The sequence below is a fragment of the Lacerta agilis genome, chromosome 13 (genome assembly GCF_009819535.1).
Source record: "Lacerta agilis isolate rLacAgi1 chromosome 13, rLacAgi1.pri, whole genome shotgun sequence".
In the NCBI taxonomy this organism is placed as follows: Eukaryota; Metazoa; Chordata; class Lepidosauria; order Squamata; family Lacertidae; genus Lacerta; species Lacerta agilis.
The window spans coordinates 10992883-11011776 of record NC_046324.1 but is presented as its reverse complement, the minus strand read 5'-3'; the positions used below and the strand labels follow the sequence as shown (position 1 = coordinate 11011776).

Below are 18894 nucleotides of genomic sequence, written 5' to 3'. Positions count from 1 at the left end.
CAGTTCAAGTCACTACTTGTGAGGGTGGGAGAGAATGCAACCCAGGTCTCTGTTTTCATCCGAGGCTCTGTGATTTTCCTAATATCAGATTCCACCTTTGGGCTCCTTACTTCTCCCCCCCCCCCCCGCCATTATTTCGAGTCCTGCCTTTTGCGTTAGGAATGTAATTTGTGAGCACTAAGTGTTTGTTGTGAACAGGAAACCTCTTTCTAGTCATCCTTTTGAGTTCTGATTTTTATTTATACGTAGGGCAAAGAGAGAGAGAAAGAAGGAAGGAAGGAAAAACCAAACAGATTGATCTTTCTTAAAGTGAAGCTGTAGAAGAAACTACTGATATAGACCCATGCCACATTTCAGATGAATGTCAGGCTTACATGTGGCCAGCTAGTAAATAGTTGACAAAATTGGTAATCTTGAACAGTTTCTGCGGCATATTGTATAAACTATGCAGAGGTCAATATTGTTTGCTTGTAATATACCAGCTATTGTTTGTCATACTTAGATGTATTTTTCTCTGTTGTAAAACAGGAAGACACGTCCTTTACCAAGATATAACGGAGCTGATGTCTGTGTATTTAAATGTTTAACAAATTGTATTTTTTCCCCTCCAGTGAGAATTTATGTGTCTGTGCTATATGAATGAGATGGAGTAAAATGCACCTTTGTCTAAAGGCAATTTTAAGTGCAAGCTGCAAAGTATATATATATATGAAAAGAAAGCAAATGTCCTTTGTTAGTTTTACCTTTGTAAGTTAAATAAATTCCTTTTATTTCACGGAATGCCCCACAGTCCTTGTCGTTGTGGTAGCATGAGACTTTGCAAGGCTTAATAGCAACAGTTGCCCCCAGGTGTTTAAGGAGACAGCAGCTGGAATATATGAAGTCTCAGGGCGGTTCGCATAAAAAAATCAGAGTATATAAAATTAAAATAAAATCAAAAAACCAGTAATACCCCCCCAAACACAAAAAGAGCCACATTTTAAAAGGGTATGGGATGTTCATCAGGTCTGCCAAAAGACTGGTTAAAAAGGAACATTTTTACCTGGCGCATAAAGGTGTATAATGAAGGCGCCAGGCAAATTTCCCTGGAGAGAGCATTCCACAGATGGGGAGCCACTGCAGAGAAGGCCTTGTTCTCGTGTTGCCACCCTCTGAAGCTCTCTAGGCACACGAAGGAGGGCCTCAGAAGATGATCTCAGGGTCTGGGGTAGGTTCATATGGAAAGAGGCGGTCCTTGAGGTATTGTGGTCCTGAGCCGTTTAAGGCGCTTTATAGGTCAAAACCAGCCCTTTTAATTGTAGAATTGGAAGGGACCCCAAGGGTCATCTAGTCCAACCCCCTGCAACACAGGACTCTTGCCCAAAGTGGGGCTCCAACCCACGACCCTGAGATTAAGAGTCTCATGCTCTACCAGAGGTCTGCTTTCTCTTCGGGGCAACTTTCCAGGGGCCACATGCCAGTGGGTGGGGCCAGAGGCAAAAGTGGGTGTCACAATACAGCAGGTTAGTTACTTCATGCACCCCTCTCTCTACTTTCTATCCAGGCAAGGATGAGTTCAAGGGCCCCTTACGGCCAGGCAAATATACTCAAGGATGGTACAAAGTGGGGCCACAGAAAGAGGCCCCTGGGGCAGCATTTCCCCATCTCTGTTCTAAAGCTTGGTGTTCTTATAAAAAGAAGGTAAAGGACCCCTGGATGGTTAAGTCCAGTTAAAGGCGGCTATGGGGTTGCGGCGCTCATCTTGCTTTCAGGCCGAGGGAGCCAGCGTTTGTCCACAGACAGCTTTCCGGGTCATGTGGGCAGCTAGACTAAACTGCTTCTGGCGCAACGGAACACAGTGATGAAAACCAGAGCACATGAAAACACTGTTTACCTTCCCGCTGCACCGGTACCTATTTATCTACTTGCACTGGTGTGCTTTCAAACTGCTAGGTTGGCAGAAGCTGGGACGGAGCAGCAGGAACTCACCCCGTCACGGGGTTCCAAACAGCCGACCTTCTGATCGGCAAGCCCAAGAGGCTTAGTGGTTTAGACCACAGGGGCCACCCACATCCCATGGTGTTCTTATAAGCTTCATAGAGAAAAGATAGAGTGCTATTTTAGATTTTATAATGTATGAACTTTCAAATGCATCCTAGAACATGGAGAGGACACACCTTGCTCTCTCTTCATGCCCCTCCAATATAATAATAATAATAATAATAATAATAATAATAATAATAATATTGCCCCACTCCCCAGATCCCGTGTCTTCCCCACAGTCGTCTTGCCCACAGTCATCTGGCACCAATGCTGGGCTCCTTTTCCCTGCACACAATTCTCTGTATGGAAAAAAGTGGGGGCTACATCTTCCATTTGGTTTTTTCCCATTAATTTGAAGAGGGATTTTCCTCAGGAGCAGTGTCAAAAATGAAAGGGAAGGCTTACATTCCTCCGCAGAGTACAATTCTCTTTCACACACTTACCTGCTAATGCTATTTTAATTTCTTTTTTAAAAAAAAAAAAGCTGTGCACATTAAATGCAAGGATGCATATAAAGTTAGTTTTGGCTTCACAGCGGTAGGTGTTCCTCTGTTTCTGGCATCTGTTTTACACCAGATCATTTCCTGAGGTTGCCCTCTGACAGATTACTTTTGCAGACTTCCCACTCTGAGAAACATTCCTCTGCCATGAACAAGCACCGCAATACCCATAGCCGTTTGACGCATCTTTCCCAAACAGCCGTGTTTGGCTGCAACAGGAGTCAGGAAGTTCATGCCAGTTGGACCAATGTCCCCTTTATTTGCCAAGATCGTCATACATGCACCCTTATGCCCCAGTTGAGAAATATACGCACAGAGAGAGAGAGAGAGAGAGAGACAAAGAGACATTCAGCCAAGATAACAGCTGAAAGGTGCTGGGGAGGGGTGTGTGGAATGACACTGCAACGGAGAATTGAAATGATATCTCGGATTCAAGGACACATTTCAGTGGACAGAGTGGGGCTGGAGACTATCATGTTAAAGAGAGCTGAAGGGGGTGTTTTAAGAAGCTCCCCCCCCCCCAGTATGTTCCGCATATATCTCCCGCTTCTGCTCCAGAGCATAAAACAACAGCCAGTTGAAATTGCAAAACGTCATTCTGGCAAAACGTCACGCAAATAGCTGTTTTGACAGGAGAAGAGGCTGCTTCAGGGCAATCGTGGCCTATTTGTCACTGGAGATACTCAAGCAGAAGCTGTAAGGCAGGTGTGAGGGACCTGTGGCCCTCCATATGTCCCTGGACAACAGCTCCTATCAGCCTCGGGAAGCTAGGAATGACGGGAGTTGTCGTCTGGCAACTTCTGGAGGGCCAAAGCTGCCACAGTGCCACACGCCTGCTGTGAGGGTTGAAAGATTCCTAGAATGAGATCAGGGCCCATAAGACCATTTAGAGCAGGGGTAGGCAAACTAAGGCCCAGGGGCCGGATCCAGCCCAATTGCCTTCTAAGTCCAGCCCGCGGATGGTCCGGGAATCACCCTGTTTTTACATGAGTAGAATGTGTCCTTTTATTTAAAATGCACCTCTGGGTTTTTGTGGGGCCTGCCTGGTGTTTTTACATGAGTAGAATGTGTGCTTTTATTTAAAATGCATCTCTGGGTTATTTGTGGGGCCTGCCTGGTGTTTTTACATGAGTAGAATGTGTGCTTTTATTTAAAATGCATCTCTGAGTTATTTGTGGGGCCTGCCTGGTGTTTTTACATGAGTAGAATGTGTGCTTTTATTTAAAATGCATCTCTGAGTTATTTGTGGGGCATAGGAATTCGTTATTTCCCCCCAAAAAAATATAGTCCGCCCCCCTCCAAGGTCTGAGGGGCAGTGGATCGGCCCCCTGCTGAAAAGGTTCGCTGACCCCTGATTTAGAGCAATACGCATGACCACCTAAGCAGCCACACGCAACCAACAGACCAATCAACTGAAGGTGGCATCCCGACGTTTGACACTTAGTGGTATACTTCTTCTGCTGGCAAGATGCTTCGCAGCAGGAGGACATCATTGCCTGAGATAATGCACGGGCAGGTGGGTCGCTGCGGTGCAACAAGTTTCTGTTGCCTTGGATGCCACCGTTCCACAACACTAAAATCTCCCACCTGCTAGTGCAAAAAGCCTTGTGCTAGTGGGCAGAGAACACCAGGCACAGCCCTCACAAGTTTTAAAATGGCTGGTGTGGACCCCAGCCATACATTTAAAAGGACGCTTGCACCACTTTTGCAGCTCTGGCTTCCCCCAAAATGAATCCGGCAACTGCAGTTGGTTAAAGGGTTTCAGGGGTTGCTAGAAGACAACCCAAGACCTCCGATCCACAGGACCCTTAACAAAAACTACCGTTCCAACGCGAAAGTGGTCCAAGCATGCCTTAAATGTATGGTACCATTGTGACCCAGGTCGTGAGAAGGAGCACCGCATGGGAGCTGCAGGCTTTTAGATGCATTCATGGGTGCTTTGATGAGAGATGCCACATGCCTCCGTTGGTGCTCGAAGCACATGGCATTCGAAAGGGCCTTCCTTTCGCAGCCTCTCTGCAAAACAAAAGCCTCATTGGGCTTCTGCCGGCATGCACCAGTCGCTAGGACACTGAGTGGCCTTTATTCTGCAAAGCCATAGAAGCCTACGTAATCTAAACATCTACGCTGGGGACACAAAGCAGGGCGAGAAGAAGCCGCCCTGTCTGTACGCACATTGCTTTGCGACTCTCCTCAAATGGGAGATGTGCAATTGTTTTCTCCGAAAGTTTTGGAGAGCCGGATCTCCAATACGGACGACAGGCAAAGCTGGCCATCATGGACCGGTACCAAGTGCATTCAGCCGACAAAATGGACAGGGTATTGCATCAGGAAGCCATGCTCCCATGTGTAGAGACGCTTGTCCCCTTGATTATAGGAAAGCATGGCCAGGACGGGCACAAACGACGAATCGTCCTGCTTAGTTGGGGACACTTTGTAAGCAAAGCCTGCGTCGGATAGCGACAGTTTCAACTCAAAGCTGGTGTCCAACTGCCTTTCCCTCAAGAGATCATAAGCAAAGGCAACATGTGTGTGGTTCTTGTCGGTGATGTACAGCACCCCGCAGGCGACAAACGCATTGCCGGCTTTGGACTGCGGGTACGTGGTGTTGATGTACCGCAGCACCGAGAAGGTGTCCTCGTCTATATGCGCAGCCATGATGTGCTCGTCCGGCCTCGAGAGGTAGAGCACCCAAAGCCCCTTCTCGTCCACGGCGACGCTGAAGTAGGATTTGGAAGCGCCGAAGAGGTACTTGCGCTCAAAGTACCAGGCGTTTTTGACGGAGAGCGTCTGCGAGGACCGTGTCTCAAAGTCGTACCTGCGAAGAGGGTTTAAAGCAAAATACTTCAGAGCAGCTCAAGCGGCAGGAGGGCAGGGGTTTATAAAACAAAATTGACACAACCTATTTGCTTCCGTGTGTTTTATATTGAAAGGAATGAAAGAAGATGAATCCAGATTGGGAACCTCTATTTAGTCCACGTTCCCTTCTGGGTATCCTACCAGGGGCTAGAGCTGGGTGATATACCAATATATCATCCAAAACCGAAGTCCATATTGGTTTCATAAGATATATATTTTTTTTAAATTTTATTTATTTGGTTTTTCAACTTAAAATTTTACAGAGCTATATCAAACATAAATCATAAAAAGAAGATTCCAAGGAATCTCTTGGACTTCCATCCTCCCCTTTGTGGGTCCTATTATTAATCAATTCCACCCGCATCTTTTACACTAATACAAACCCTTTACCTCTTCCATTATGTCCAGAATCAACCTTAAACTACAAGTGCTATTCCTTTTTTTAATGATTTTTTATTATTTTATACTAAAATACTACAAACAATAAAGTATACATTCACATTCATTTTTCAATTTTGGCTATCATAGCTGTGACTTCCCTCAGACCTTCCACATGGCATTCAGAATTATATCTTAATATTATACTTCTTTAATCTACCATTGCTTACATTATCATAAATCTCTTACTCACTCTATCTACCATAATTACAATGATATTTCTACCTATTAACTACAAAGCTTCTTGAAGTCCTATTAGCGTATTCAACCGCGAATTGTTTGTCAAATAAGTGCTATTCCAATCCTACTAACGATTTTAGTTGTTTACAATGGTCTTTAAGAAAAGTTATGAATTTTCCCCATTTCATATTAAATTTTTGGACCTGGCAATAGATTGAGAATCATGATGTGTGTGTGTGTGTGTGTGTGTGTGGTATGCAAAAACCATGATGCAGGAAAAAACCGTGAAGCCAGCCAATGCTTCTCTCGATTCCTGCAGCCCCTTTTAACTCGGCCGGCTCAGTTCTCAAATCACAAGAGCAGGCACGGCAAAAATCACGATGCAGGAAAATCCATGAAGCTGGCCACTGCCTCTACATAGCTCCATCCTTATTTCAGACATCGTGATATATTGGTATACTGTGGTTCAGCTGGTGATGTATCACAATGTTGAAAACCAGATATCGCTGAACCCTACCCCTGGCCCCATCCCAGTGGTGGACTGGGCCATGGGGGAAACAGGAGGAAGCAATGAATATAATTTTTACCAAAGTAGACTAGTTTCTACACCTCCACGCATACCCTACATCCCCTCGTAGTACAACAATTGCCAGAGTTCCCTGGGAAGAGGGATTGTAGTTCTGTGATGGGAATAGGAGTGTCCGAACCACACACCGCACCCTTAACAAACTACCCTTCCCAGAAAAGTGTCGTTTAAAGTGGGATGATACTGCTTTAAATGCATAGCGCGGACGGGGCCTCTGTAGAGATCACCCCCCCCCCCCAAAAAAAAAAGTTTTATGGGGAGAAGAGGAGGAGAGAGCATTGAAACGGGCAGATGGGAAAGCTCATACAAGTTTGGATCCATGTGTGTCTCATTTCAGTTACCAATAAAAATGGAGTCCTTTGTTCAATCTGTCAAAATTCCAGTAGGTTTTATGTCCTGAGGGATTAGAAGAATGCCTGCAAATTAGATGCCATGTGGATGGCAAATGTCCAGTTTACAGGCAGCAGAAGACTGGAGACTGATTTCCATGGAAATCAATGGCTAAACTGGAACTTGCCTCTGAATGTGCTTTCTGGAAATCACAAGAGGAGATTTCCACTCGTGTCTTGCTACTGGGCTTCCCACAAGCATCTGGTTGGTTGCTGTGAGAATAATAATAATTATTATCATTATTATTATTATTATTATTATTATTATTATTATTATTATTAATTCATACATACCCCGCCCATCTGGCTTGGTTTCCCCAGCCACTCTGGGCAGCTCCCAACAGAATATTAAAAACACAACAAAACACCAAACATTAAAAACTTCCCAAAACAGGATGACAGCCTAGATGGGCCATTGGGAATCTTCTTACATTCTAATGACTTGGGTGGCAAATTCTGAAAGCCAATCAAATAAACTGGGACCAGGAATTAAAAAAAAAAATGTTTCCAAGAAAGGAGATTGAGCAAGCATTCTGGCCTTGTTCTTGCCTTTCCAGAGGCGGGAGGAGCATCTCTCTGAAGTACAAAAGCATTGGTTTTTTTAAAAAATAAATGCTGGAAATTTTTTGATAACTGAGCCATAGAGATCAGGAAACCCTGAAACGTAATTCAAAAAGTGTCCAATGGGCATTTTTCCACTGGCTGATACAGTTTGTTGAGAATCTTCCAAAAGTTGAGTTGACTGCAAGACACATCCCAAAGGAAATGTAAAAGGTAAAGGGACCCCTGACCATTAGGTCCAGTCGCGGACGACTCTGGGGTTGTGGCACTCATCTCGCTTTATTGGCCGAGGGAGCCAGCATACAGCTTCCGGGCCATGTGGCCAGCATGACTAAGCCGCTTCTGGTGAACCAGAGCAGCGCACGGAAACACCGTTTACCTTCCCGCCGGAGCGGTACCTATTTATCTACTTGCACTTTGACGTGCTTTCAAACTGCTAGGTTGGCAGGAGCAGGGACCGAGCAATGGGAGCTCACCCCATCGTGGGGATTTGAACCGCCAACCTTCTGATCAGCAAGCCCTAGACCCTTAATTAGGCTACCCACAGGCTGCATATGCTATACCTTTGAAGCACATTCGTGGCAAGCTTTCCCCTCAAATAATTCTGGGAACTGTAGTTTATTAAGGATTGCTGAGAATTGAAAACTCTGCGGGGAGTCAACCACCGTGCCCAGATTTATTTGAGGGAAAAGAAGCTTTGAATGTGGTTTAAGGGTCCAAAATGATGAGCACGCACCCTGAGATTGGGACCACACGGCTGAGACGCAAGTCTGCCACAAAGTTTGCTGAAGCAAAAGGTCATTCTGAGGACAGTTCAGCATTCAAAGCAAGCAAGGCAAAGAAGCTCTTAAAAATGATGTTCCCTTTTGTTCCTCAAAGTACAGAACATGCCACTTAAGAGTTAAGAGGGAATAGCAGAATGCACCTGTCTCTCTTATCATTGCCCCCAAGAGAGCCAATGGTTGTGTTCGTATGTAACACTAAACTACAGTTTGGAACCGCAGAAGGAGCATGGGAGTGCAGTCTGCTCAATTTCTGGTTCTCCTCTGGTATACAGCCACAACAAGGCTGCAAGGTTTCACTTCTGTTTTCAATTAACCACGACTGAACCAAACCTGGGTTTACTGTTAACCATGGTTTAGGGAAACAAGTTAAAAAGGTAAAGGTAAAGGAGCCCTGGATGGTTAAGTCCAGTCAAAGGCGACTATGGGGTTGTGGCACTCATCTCGCTTTTCAGGCCAAGGGAACAGGCATTTGTCCACAGACAGCTTTCCAGGTCATGTGGGCAGCAGGACTAAACCGCTTCTGCCGCAACGGGACACCGTGATGGAAACCAGAGCGCACGGAAACACCATTTACCTTCCCGCCGCAGTGGTACCTATTTATCTACTTGCACTGGCATGCTTTCAAACTGCTACCTTGGCAGGAGGTGGGACAGAGCAACGGGAGCTCACCCCATCACAGGGATTCGAACCACCAACCTTCCAATCAGCAAGCCCAAGAGGCTCAGTGGTTTAGACCACAGCACCACCCGCGTCCCATAGGGACAGCAAGACAGGACCATAAACGACCGTTTGAAGAAGTCTTGTTTCTCCACAAGCCATTGCCAAAGCAGGAAGGCAAAACAGATCAAAGGCACAGCAGACGAAAAAAATATATGCCTCACTCCTAAAACTCGAGAGAGATGGGGCCAACCAAACCACTTTTTTTGGAGGGGGGAGTTCTGCAATCTGGGTGCCACTACCAAGCATGAAAGCTTCGTGCACATGTCCTGGAACATGAGATACTGCCTGGTGCTATCAGGTCTGCAATTTGTCTCCTGCCTGGTTTACAAGTCTTTTGTTAGAGGAACCAAACTCCCCAAAGCCTTCAAACGGCTGCTAACAACATCAATCTCCCTCTAAGTGCTAATCATGGGCAGTTAAGATATTATATTCCACTGCTGAGATGAAAGGTCATTGTTGGAAGAGGTCTGGTGTCTCTAAACCCCCTTGCCAAGAAACCGGGAGTGTCTCGAACAGAGCAAATTACGATCCCGGGAACCTCTCTCATTTCTCTGCCTGCTTCCCTAGGGGGAAAAGGCCAAGGAGACGGTCACACCTGCGAATGTTGGCACCGGCATCAAGGGCGATGCAGGAAAGGGCAAAAAGAGCAGAGGGAACCTTTCGCTCGCTCTCGAAATAGCATCCAGCCACCCAAATAACGCCAAGGCTGCAAACCCAGCTCCCACACAACGGAGCCTCAAGATACACACTCGTCCCATAAGCTAAGCCCTGGGAGAAGCAGGCCGTTCAAAGCGAGTCTTCGTTGAATGGCAGCGACGAGAAACAAAGGAAACTGCCTTACACAGACTCGCCCCGTCGGTCCGTGGAGCCCAGTGTGGTATGCAATGCCTGGCTGTGGCTCCAGGCTTGGGAGATGCCAGGGATCGAACGAGGGGCCGTCGCCACTCAAGGCGGATCCTCTACCACTGAGCTACCTTACTGCCATTCAGCAGAGGGTGCCAGGTTCCCTCTCCCTAACATGGCACAGCGCAGTAGCAGAAGCCCCTACGCTGCCACCCAGCTACTTACTTCACAATAATGTTGCGCCCGACACGCTGATAGTACAAGGTGTTGTTATAGATGGCATGTCCACAGCCATAATATTGCCAAGGCAGCTCGATGGTGCTGTAGCTGTTGTTCCACAGTGCAGAGATGTCCTCATATTCTTTAATCATGTGGCCTGTTGAGGGGAGGAAGGCATGGGAGAAGTTGGATTGCTTATTACATTTATAGGTTAGATTATTGTAATGCGTTATACGTAGGGCTGCCTCTGAAGACGGTTCGGAAACTTCAGCCGGTGCAGAATTCAGCGGCCAGGTTGCTCACCGGAGCAAGACGGTTTGAGCATATGACACCAATCCTGGTCCAACTGCACTGGCTACCAATTAGTTTCTGGGCCCCATTCAAAGTGCTGGTTTTGACCTATAAAGCCTTAAACGGCTCAGGACCGCAATACCTCAAGGACCGTCTCTTTCCATATGAACCTACCCAGACCCTGAGATAATATTCTGAGGCCCTACTTTATGTGCCCCTTCCTCGAGAGGTCCGGAGGGTGACAACACGAGAACGGGGCCTTCTCTGCAGTGGCTCCCTGCCTGTGAAATGCTCTCCCTGGGGAAGTTCGCCTGGCACCTTCATTATACACCTTTAAGCACAAGGCAAAAATGTTCCTTTTTAACCAGGCCTTTGATTGATCCGATTTACATCCTATGCCCTTTTAAAATGTGGCTCTTGGGGGCGGGGTGTTACTGATTTATTGTTCTTATTTTTATTTTATATATTGTGGTTTTTATGTTGATCTTTTCTGTGAACCGCCCTGAGACCTCCGGGTATAGGGTGGCATATCAATTCAATAAATAATAAGAATATACACCACCTTTCTTTCAAGTTGCTCAAGGGGGTGTGCACAGACCTGGAAATGTACACAGACCTGCATGTGCAGCCAGAAATCCTTGGCAACAAACGGCACCACACACTTGACTTCCTCTTCACCTGCCCTGTTACCTTGCAGCTTTCACAGACTCACGGAATAGTAGAGTTGGAAGGGACCATGAGGGTCAACGAGTCCAACCTCCTGCGACTCTTTGCCCAACGTGGGGCTCGAACCCACAACCCTGAGGTTAAGTGTCTCGTGCTCTGCCAACTGAGCTAGCCCAGGCTTGACTACAAGACAATGCAGAGTAACAGCCAGTGGTGAGCTTAGAAGTGCCACTATGGAGGCAATGGGCAAGAGCATTGCGTGGACAGGCGGAGGCCCCCCAAACCCCAGGCGGCCCCCGAGCGGAATAAGACAACGTGCTATGGGATTAAAATTAAGATTCAGATGTAGGGAGACCTTGGCTCAGGCATTGGACGTTTATCCTTCCCAGCCCCCAGCCGGGGATCTGGGAAACTTCAGAGTTATCCAGAATATCTGGGGATTGGGCTGGCTCTGGAGAACACATGTTCGAGCAGAGAGCCCGCCCAGCGTTCGCCGCCACTGGTGGGGGAGAGCAATGACAACCTCTTGGCGTATGGTCAATGGCTCCCCTCAATACCCCTTTAACGGGAACCCTGATATCGCCGCCGCTCTGGGGGCGTGGGGTCACCGCCCCACACCCCACACACCCCAATTTAGGAAGATGACTAAAGGATTCTGCCGAAGGCCTGAAACCGCCAAAGTTGTGAAGTTTTGCTACGGGAAAGGCAAAACTTGCCAATGCAGGAAAATTCCTTTCCGGCCCTTCAATGGCGGCCTTGACATAGCAACACCTGCGTACCTGTGGAGAAGAGGTTAACCTGCAAAATAAGCGTTAATTGAGGGAGTGGAAGGTGGGAGAAGCTCGGGAGCCCCGACTGGACTGCCGTTTCCCAGGTTAGGTAAACCTATTGTGTGGGCTGGGTAGTCTCTCCCCTTACTTGGCCAATCCCCTGGCAATGCCTCCCCCAGGCAGGAGTGGGCGCTGGCTGAGGTAGGTGGAGACCACAGGTATCCAGCCTGGGGAAGGCGAAACCAGCCCCGAACTAACAGGAGCCGCTCTGGGATCCAAGGGGCTGCGCGCGACCACGCAAATGTCACCCCCCCCATTTGATGTGGGGAACAGTCACTGCAGTCTCATTGGTGGGGATCAACCAGAGTCAGCAGAGGTAGGGGCAGCTCAGCTCTTCCAAGTCTAAAATTCTTTGATTCTATGTATGCAACTCAATTGCACCCGAAGCCAGGATGCTTTCTCCCAGTTCCTGTTCTGCCACAGCAGGCGTTTGCTAGTTTCTACCCCATCCCAAGTGCCTTTCATCTTCTTTTCGCAAGTTCGTTCCTGAAACCATGAGGGACAGCTACTTAGGATAAGCCAAACTGATTTGGATTTGCTCTGCCACTGCCATCGGATGCTCCCAGGGCCGGTGCATCCATTTAGGCAAACTAGGCAATTGCCTAGGGCGCCAAAATGGAGGGGGCGCTGACCAGGCTTGGGCAGGGGGGCGGGACGGGCTAGCAGCAGCTTCTCCGCTGTAGCAGAGAGGTGCTGCTTGCCCCCTACACCACCCCCCGGTTCCCACTAAAGCAGGCTTTGGTGGGGGGCGGGGGGCAGGACGGGCGAACAGCAGCTTCTCCGTTCAGCGGAGAAACTGCTGCTTGCCTCTCCACCACCCCCACCTCCCACTAAAGCAGGCTTTGGCGGGGGGCGGGGGGCACCAGAAGGTGGTCTGCCTAGGGCGCCAGAAACCCTAGCACCGGTCCTGGATGCTCCCACCTGCCGGCTCATTCACTCGGGTCATTCTCTGGTTACTCTCGATTCTTATCGATCTTGCCTGGGCCGTGCACGTTCTGCAAGCCCTCCAACCAAATACCATCTCCTTCCTGTGCTCTGGATAATAAACCAGCAACAGCAGGTGCCGAATAAGCTTGCAGGAGGAGGGATCTAGCAACACGCTGTGGGGGCGCTTTGTAACACTTTGGGACGCTTGCTCAAAGGTCTTCCAAGCAGCTACAAGTAGAGAACTGTTACAGCCCCTACTGCATTTTAATCCTACCCCTCCCTCCAAGGAGCTCACAGTGGTGTACATGGTTCTTCCTCCCTCCCCACACATTTTGTCCCCCCCAAACCCTGCATAATTCACACCCTGCCCATCTGGCTGGGTTTCCCCAGCCACTCTGGGTGGCTCCCAACAGAATATTAAAAACACGATAAAACACCAAACATTAAATCTCCCCTAAACAGGGCTGCCTTCAGATGCCTTCGAAAAGTCAGATAGTTTATTTCCTTCACATCTGGGTGCCACTACCGAGAAGGCCCTCTGCCTGGTTCCCTGTAACTTCACTTCTCGCAGGGAGGGAACCACCAGAAGGCACTCGGAGCTGGACCTCAGTGTCTGGGCAGAATGATGGGGGTGGAGATGCTCCTTCAGGTATAGATGGGTTAGATTGAGAGAGAGTGTGTAAGCAGCCCACAGTCACCCACCCTGCTGCATTGCTGAGTGAGGATATGGACACTCCCCTCACCTGTGAAATGTTCAGCGATCCAAATTTTTTCATCACTTCTGTTGGCGAGATCCATCATCCACGCTCCGTAGCTCTGTCTTAATTGTATAATCTCAGCTGGGTTCCCGATTGATTTAATTATGCATTCTGATGGGGAGGGGGAGAGAAGCAAAGTTAGCAGCACTAGTGGCCAGCCTTTAGTAAGCAAACAGAGCCTAGGGCTTGCTGATCAGAAGGTCGGCAGTTCGAATCCCCGCGACGGGGTGAGCTCCCATTGCTCGGTTCCAGCTCCTGCCCACCTAGCAGTTCGAAAGCACGTCAAAGTGCAAGTAGATAAATAGGTACCGCTCTGGCGGGAAGGTAAACGGCGTTTCCGTGCGCTGCTCTGGTTCACCAGAAGTGGCTTAGTCATGCTGACCACATGACCCAGAAGCTGTACGCCGCCTCTCTCGGCCATTAACGCAAGATGAGCGCCGCAACCCCAGAGTTGGACACGACTGGACCTAATGGTCAGGGTTCCCTTCACCTTTACCTGGTTTTCTGTGCTGACGCAGGTGTCCTTTCTCTTTTCCTTTCTCTACCAGGGTATCGTCATTTGGGATAGCACAGGTCTCCCCTAAACGGTGCAGAGAACGAGATTAAAACACAGAGAGATCCGTTATTATTTTGACACGCAATCTAATGTAGCATGAACTATTCTTGGGTTGCATCCAATACCAGTCTTACTCAAGAGTAGACCATCTGAAGTGAATGGACACGACTATTTTACAGTGGGCCTACACAACAACAAAAACAAGAGTTAAATGGAAGAATAGATAAGGGAAAGCCATTATTTCCAATGGGTTTTCAAAACATTGTTTTGCTTCTGCTGGGGTTTTGTTATGACTTCCATATTTTCAGGGCTGCCAAAGATGGGGAGATAAATTCATCATCTCTCCAAGATGTTTGTGAAATCAAGACATGTATTAGTACACAAAAAGCCCCTTGGTTCATGTGTGTCTCTCATTGATCTAACCATGTGTCCTCTTTCCAGCCACAGCAATTTCCCAAACTAACCCCCCTCCAAAGTCACCTGAGGCGCCATTCCATCCTGTGCCAGAAAATGCCATAAATAAATTTACACGTCCTAAGAGCACAAGAAAGGCCCTTCTGGATCAAGCCAAAGGGAGCCAACTAGCTGAGCATCAGAGAATCAGAATAATCTTTATTTGCATCAGCCACTAGCCATAGCAATGAAGTAAAATGTACTAAGGATAGAGGTAAAAACTTAACTATAGAAAATACATCTTGGGGGTTTACATCAATAGATAATAGATATTTTCTAATTGCCCCTGCTAAAAACCTTGCACTTTTTGCTGTCACCTGATCATCTTGATCTGCTAAAAGAAAGGACACAGTAGCAATGGTTGAGCGACCTGGCATGGACAATAATAGAGGGGTAACAACCTCACTCCTCAAATCTTTATAAAGACTGCAAGCCAGAAGCACATGAGCCACTGACTCAATACTGCCATCTCCACAGGGATATAACCGTTTTCCCAGAGGGATTTTTTGAAATTGACCCTTAAGAACAGCCGAAGGCAGTAGTATATTCAGTCTTGCGAAAGTGAAAGCGTGTCTGTATTTTGGAATGGTTAAATTTTGCAAATTGCGTGTGACAAAGTGTCAAAATGACTTGGTGGGAAATAATCATACTGAGGACAAAATTTCCTTACTGTGGCCAGATTATTCTGTTGTTCGATATCATATAGGCGCTGTCTAATTAATTTTTTTGCTCTACTGAAGCCCAGTGTTAATAGCTGTTGTGGTGATAAACCAGAAAAGTAAAGCTTTTGGTTGACAATTTTATTCCAAGAGCTCTCATGACAATCTTGTGACACTAAGGGTAGTAGACCAGTGGGGTTTAAACTCAGCCAAAGCCAATAATTAAATGTCCTATGACAAATCTGTAATTCAACTGAGGGGTGGTTAGCCTCTAAGTGCAATGAACCATTTGGATCACAGGATGGAAAAGGGAAAAAATTGCCTTAGGCCTGTCCAAATCTGAGCCCCATTTAATAACTGTGCTAGGGGTTTAGCTTTGAACACTTCAAGTGCTGATGGTATGTGATTGCCACCTTTTGTATGGAAAAGTGTGTCAGAATTTTGGCACTTTGGTCCAACATCCTGTTCTCACAGTGGCTAGCCAGATGCCCCAATGGGAAACCCCATTTGCTGGAGTAACAACATAGCCATTGTGGCTAGGAGCCAGTGATGGTCTTATCCAGGGGTTGCCAAACTAAGGCCCGGGGGCTGGATGCGGCCCAATCGCCTTCTAAATCCGGCCCACGGACAGTTCAGGAATCAGCATGTTTTTACATGAGTAGAATGTGTCCTTTTACAGTGGTACCTCAGGTTAAGTACTTAATTCATTCCGGAGGTCCGTTCTTAACCTGAAACTGTTCTTAACCTGAAGCACCACTTTAGCTAATGGGGTCTCCCGCTGCCACTGCGCCACCAGAGCACAATTTCTGTTCTTATCCTGAAGCAAAGTTCTTCACCTGAAGCGTTATTTCTGGGTTAGCAGAGTATGTAACCTGAAGCGTATGTAACCCGAGGTACCACTGTATTTAAAATGCATCTCTGGGTTGTGGGGCATAGGAATTCATTCATATATATATATTTTTCAAAATATAGTCTGGCCCCCCACAAGGTCTGAGGGACAGTGGACTGGCCCCCTGCTGAAAAAGTTTGCTGACCCCTGGTCTTATCCTCTGTGTCATGGTACAGTGGTACCTCAGGTTACATACACTTCAGGTTACAGACTCCGCTAACCCAGAAATAACGCTTCAGGTTAAGAACTTTGCTTCAGGATAAGAACAGAAATCGTGCTCTGGCAGCGCAGCGGCAGCGGGAGGTCCCATTAGCTAAAGTGGTGCTTCAGGTTAAGAACAGTTTCAGGTTAAGAACAGACCTCCAGAATGAATTAAGTACTTAACCCGAGGTACCACTGTAGTTCTTTTTGCCTATCCTGAAAAACAGACTGCCGACTGGATATGGCTGGGTGCCAATCTCTCAATGGTGCCGTAGTTGTGGTCCTGCCTTCCACAGCGTGCAACAACTAGGAAGGGTGGACTAGATGTTCCTTGGAAATCTACGCTTCTGTAACACTGAAGTTCATAAATGTCCAGGGTTATGGAGGAGAGGAGAGAATGCCCTCTTCCTCTGTCCATTTCCCCCAGTTCACATTCTCAACAAGGCCCCATAACATCCTGAAACAGCATTTTATCTCTTTGGGTAGAACAGTCAAGGCCCAGGCTGGCATTCCCAATGAGCCAAGAGCAGGATTTGCGTTTGGGAACAACCTGTGACGAAAGGAAACAAGAAAGTCTAAGGACGGCTGTGTTTCCAGTTCATCCAAGGCCTGGAGACATATAGATAGATGGCAACTGTCTGAAAATCAGAAGTATATATGCCCGAGAGCTGATTGCAGAGGAACAATCTGACTGAGGAAGAGGTGAGTTTTGCTTCACTGGGGGTATTTACATAGCTGTCAACCTTCCCGTTTTTTTGCAGGAAATTCCCCTATCAGTAGTATACTATAGACTACAGTACTGATAGGGGAATTTCCCGTAAAAAAGAAAGGTTGACAGCTGTGGGTATTTAAGCCGAGGCTTCTGGGCCATTAGCTCCATCCCTCGCCAATTCTAGCCTTGCCAGCAGAATCACAGCAAGGAGAGAAATGGAGAAATGGACGGATTTAGGCATCAGCATGGGTTCGCTGGAGGCCCCCCCACCCACATGCCAAGGCTTACCTTGCAAACAGCTGCTCATGTCCCTAGCACTAATTATCTCCCTTTCTCCCCTCCTCCTTCTCGTTCCAGATAAGACAGAAGCTAGACACAGCATGGGATGGAATCTGTGGGGTGCTGGTTCCTAGCGGGAGCTAATCAAGCAGCCCCCAGAATAGTACAGAGAGGAGAGGGCAAGAGCAATGTTCTCCTCTGCCATCCTTGAAGCGGCACATCCTGTTCCGAGGACTGGAGGAGGGCCACGTTCCCACTTCACAGGCTCATTACGAGGGTCTGTTCTAAAAGGAAAGGTGAGACACTCCAGAAATAGCACAATAGGAAACAGGTTCTTTATGGTGCCGGCTTTGCAGGCACTGCTTGAGAAGAATGTAGGAACAAAAGAAGAGCTTGTTGGATCAGGCCAATGACCCGTCTAGTCCAGGATCCAACCAGCTGCCTATAGCAAACTGGCAAGCAGAACCCAAGCATAAGAGCCTTCTCCCTTCCTGTGGTTCCCAGCAGCTGCTTTTTAGAAGTATCTGGCTATGGTGGCATTTGGCCATAGTGCATTGCATGACATAGTGCCATATTTTTCTGTGTATAAGACACCCCCCATATATAAGACGCCCCCTATCTTTGTTGTTGTTCAGCCGTTCCATCATGTCCGACTCTTCGTGACCCCATGGACCAGAGAACGCCAGGCACCCCTATCCTCCACTGCCTCCCGCAGTTTGGCCAAACTCATGCCAGTCGCTTCGAGAACACTGTCCAACCATCTCATCCTCTGTCGTCTCCTTCTCCTTGTGCCCTCCATCTTTCCCAACATCAGGGTCTTTTCCAGGGAGTCTTCCCTTCTCATGAGGTGGCCAAAGTACTGGAGCCTCAACTTCAGGATCTGCCCTTCCAGTGAGCACCCATGGCTGATTTCTTTAAGGATGGATAGGTTTGATCTTCTTGCAGTCCATGGGACTCTCAAGAGTCTCCTCCAGCACCATAATTCAAAAGCATCAATTCTTCGGCGATCAGTCTTCTTTATGGTCCAGCTCTCACTTCCATACATTACTACTGGGAAAACCATAGCTTTAACTATACGGACCTTTGTCGGCAAGGTGATGTCTCTGCTTTTTAAGATGCTGTCTAGGTTTGTCATTGCTTTCCTCCCAAGAAGCAGGCGTCTTTTAATTTCGTGACTGCTGTCACCATCTGCAGTGATCATGGAGCCCCCTATCGTGGGGGACTCCAATTTAAGAAAACACCCCTCAGCACTACCTAAGACGAGTCCCAATTTCAAACCTAATTTTTTGGTTTAAAAAAAACCACCTAGTCTTATGCACGGAAAAATACGGCATTTTCTTTACCCTGACCTGAATCTTCCAGCACTCAGCTTCATTGGGTGCCCACAAATTCTAGAGTTATGAGAGAAGGAGGGAAATTTTTTCTCTATCTGGTTTGGCTGACTGACATCCAACGCCCTTTTTAAATGTGTCAGGGAATGGGGGGTTATCGGGTTGCTTTTTTAAAACAATGTGTTTTGTGTTTTTATATTGTGATTTTATGTTGCTACCACCCTGAGACCTGAGGGTATA

General features: G+C 47.4%; 1 protein-coding gene across 1 annotated transcript in view; it reads right to left on the bottom strand.

Moving 5' to 3' along the window:
* Window positions 1–3877: 3877 nt before the first annotated feature.
* Window positions 3878–18894, bottom strand: part of GLDN (gliomedin) — a 37022-nt gene continuing 22005 nt past the window's right edge. The window contains exons 7-10 of the mRNA XM_033167890.1: window positions 14071–14154; window positions 13560–13685; window positions 10109–10259; window positions 3878–5340 (exon numbers count right to left, since the gene is read on the bottom strand). Of these exons, the coding sequence (XP_033023781.1) occupies window positions 4821–5340; window positions 10109–10259; window positions 13560–13685; window positions 14071–14154 (881 nt within the window). The 3' untranslated portion in view covers window positions 3878–4820. The remainder of the gene's footprint in view (window positions 5341–10108; window positions 10260–13559; window positions 13686–14070; window positions 14155–18894) is intronic.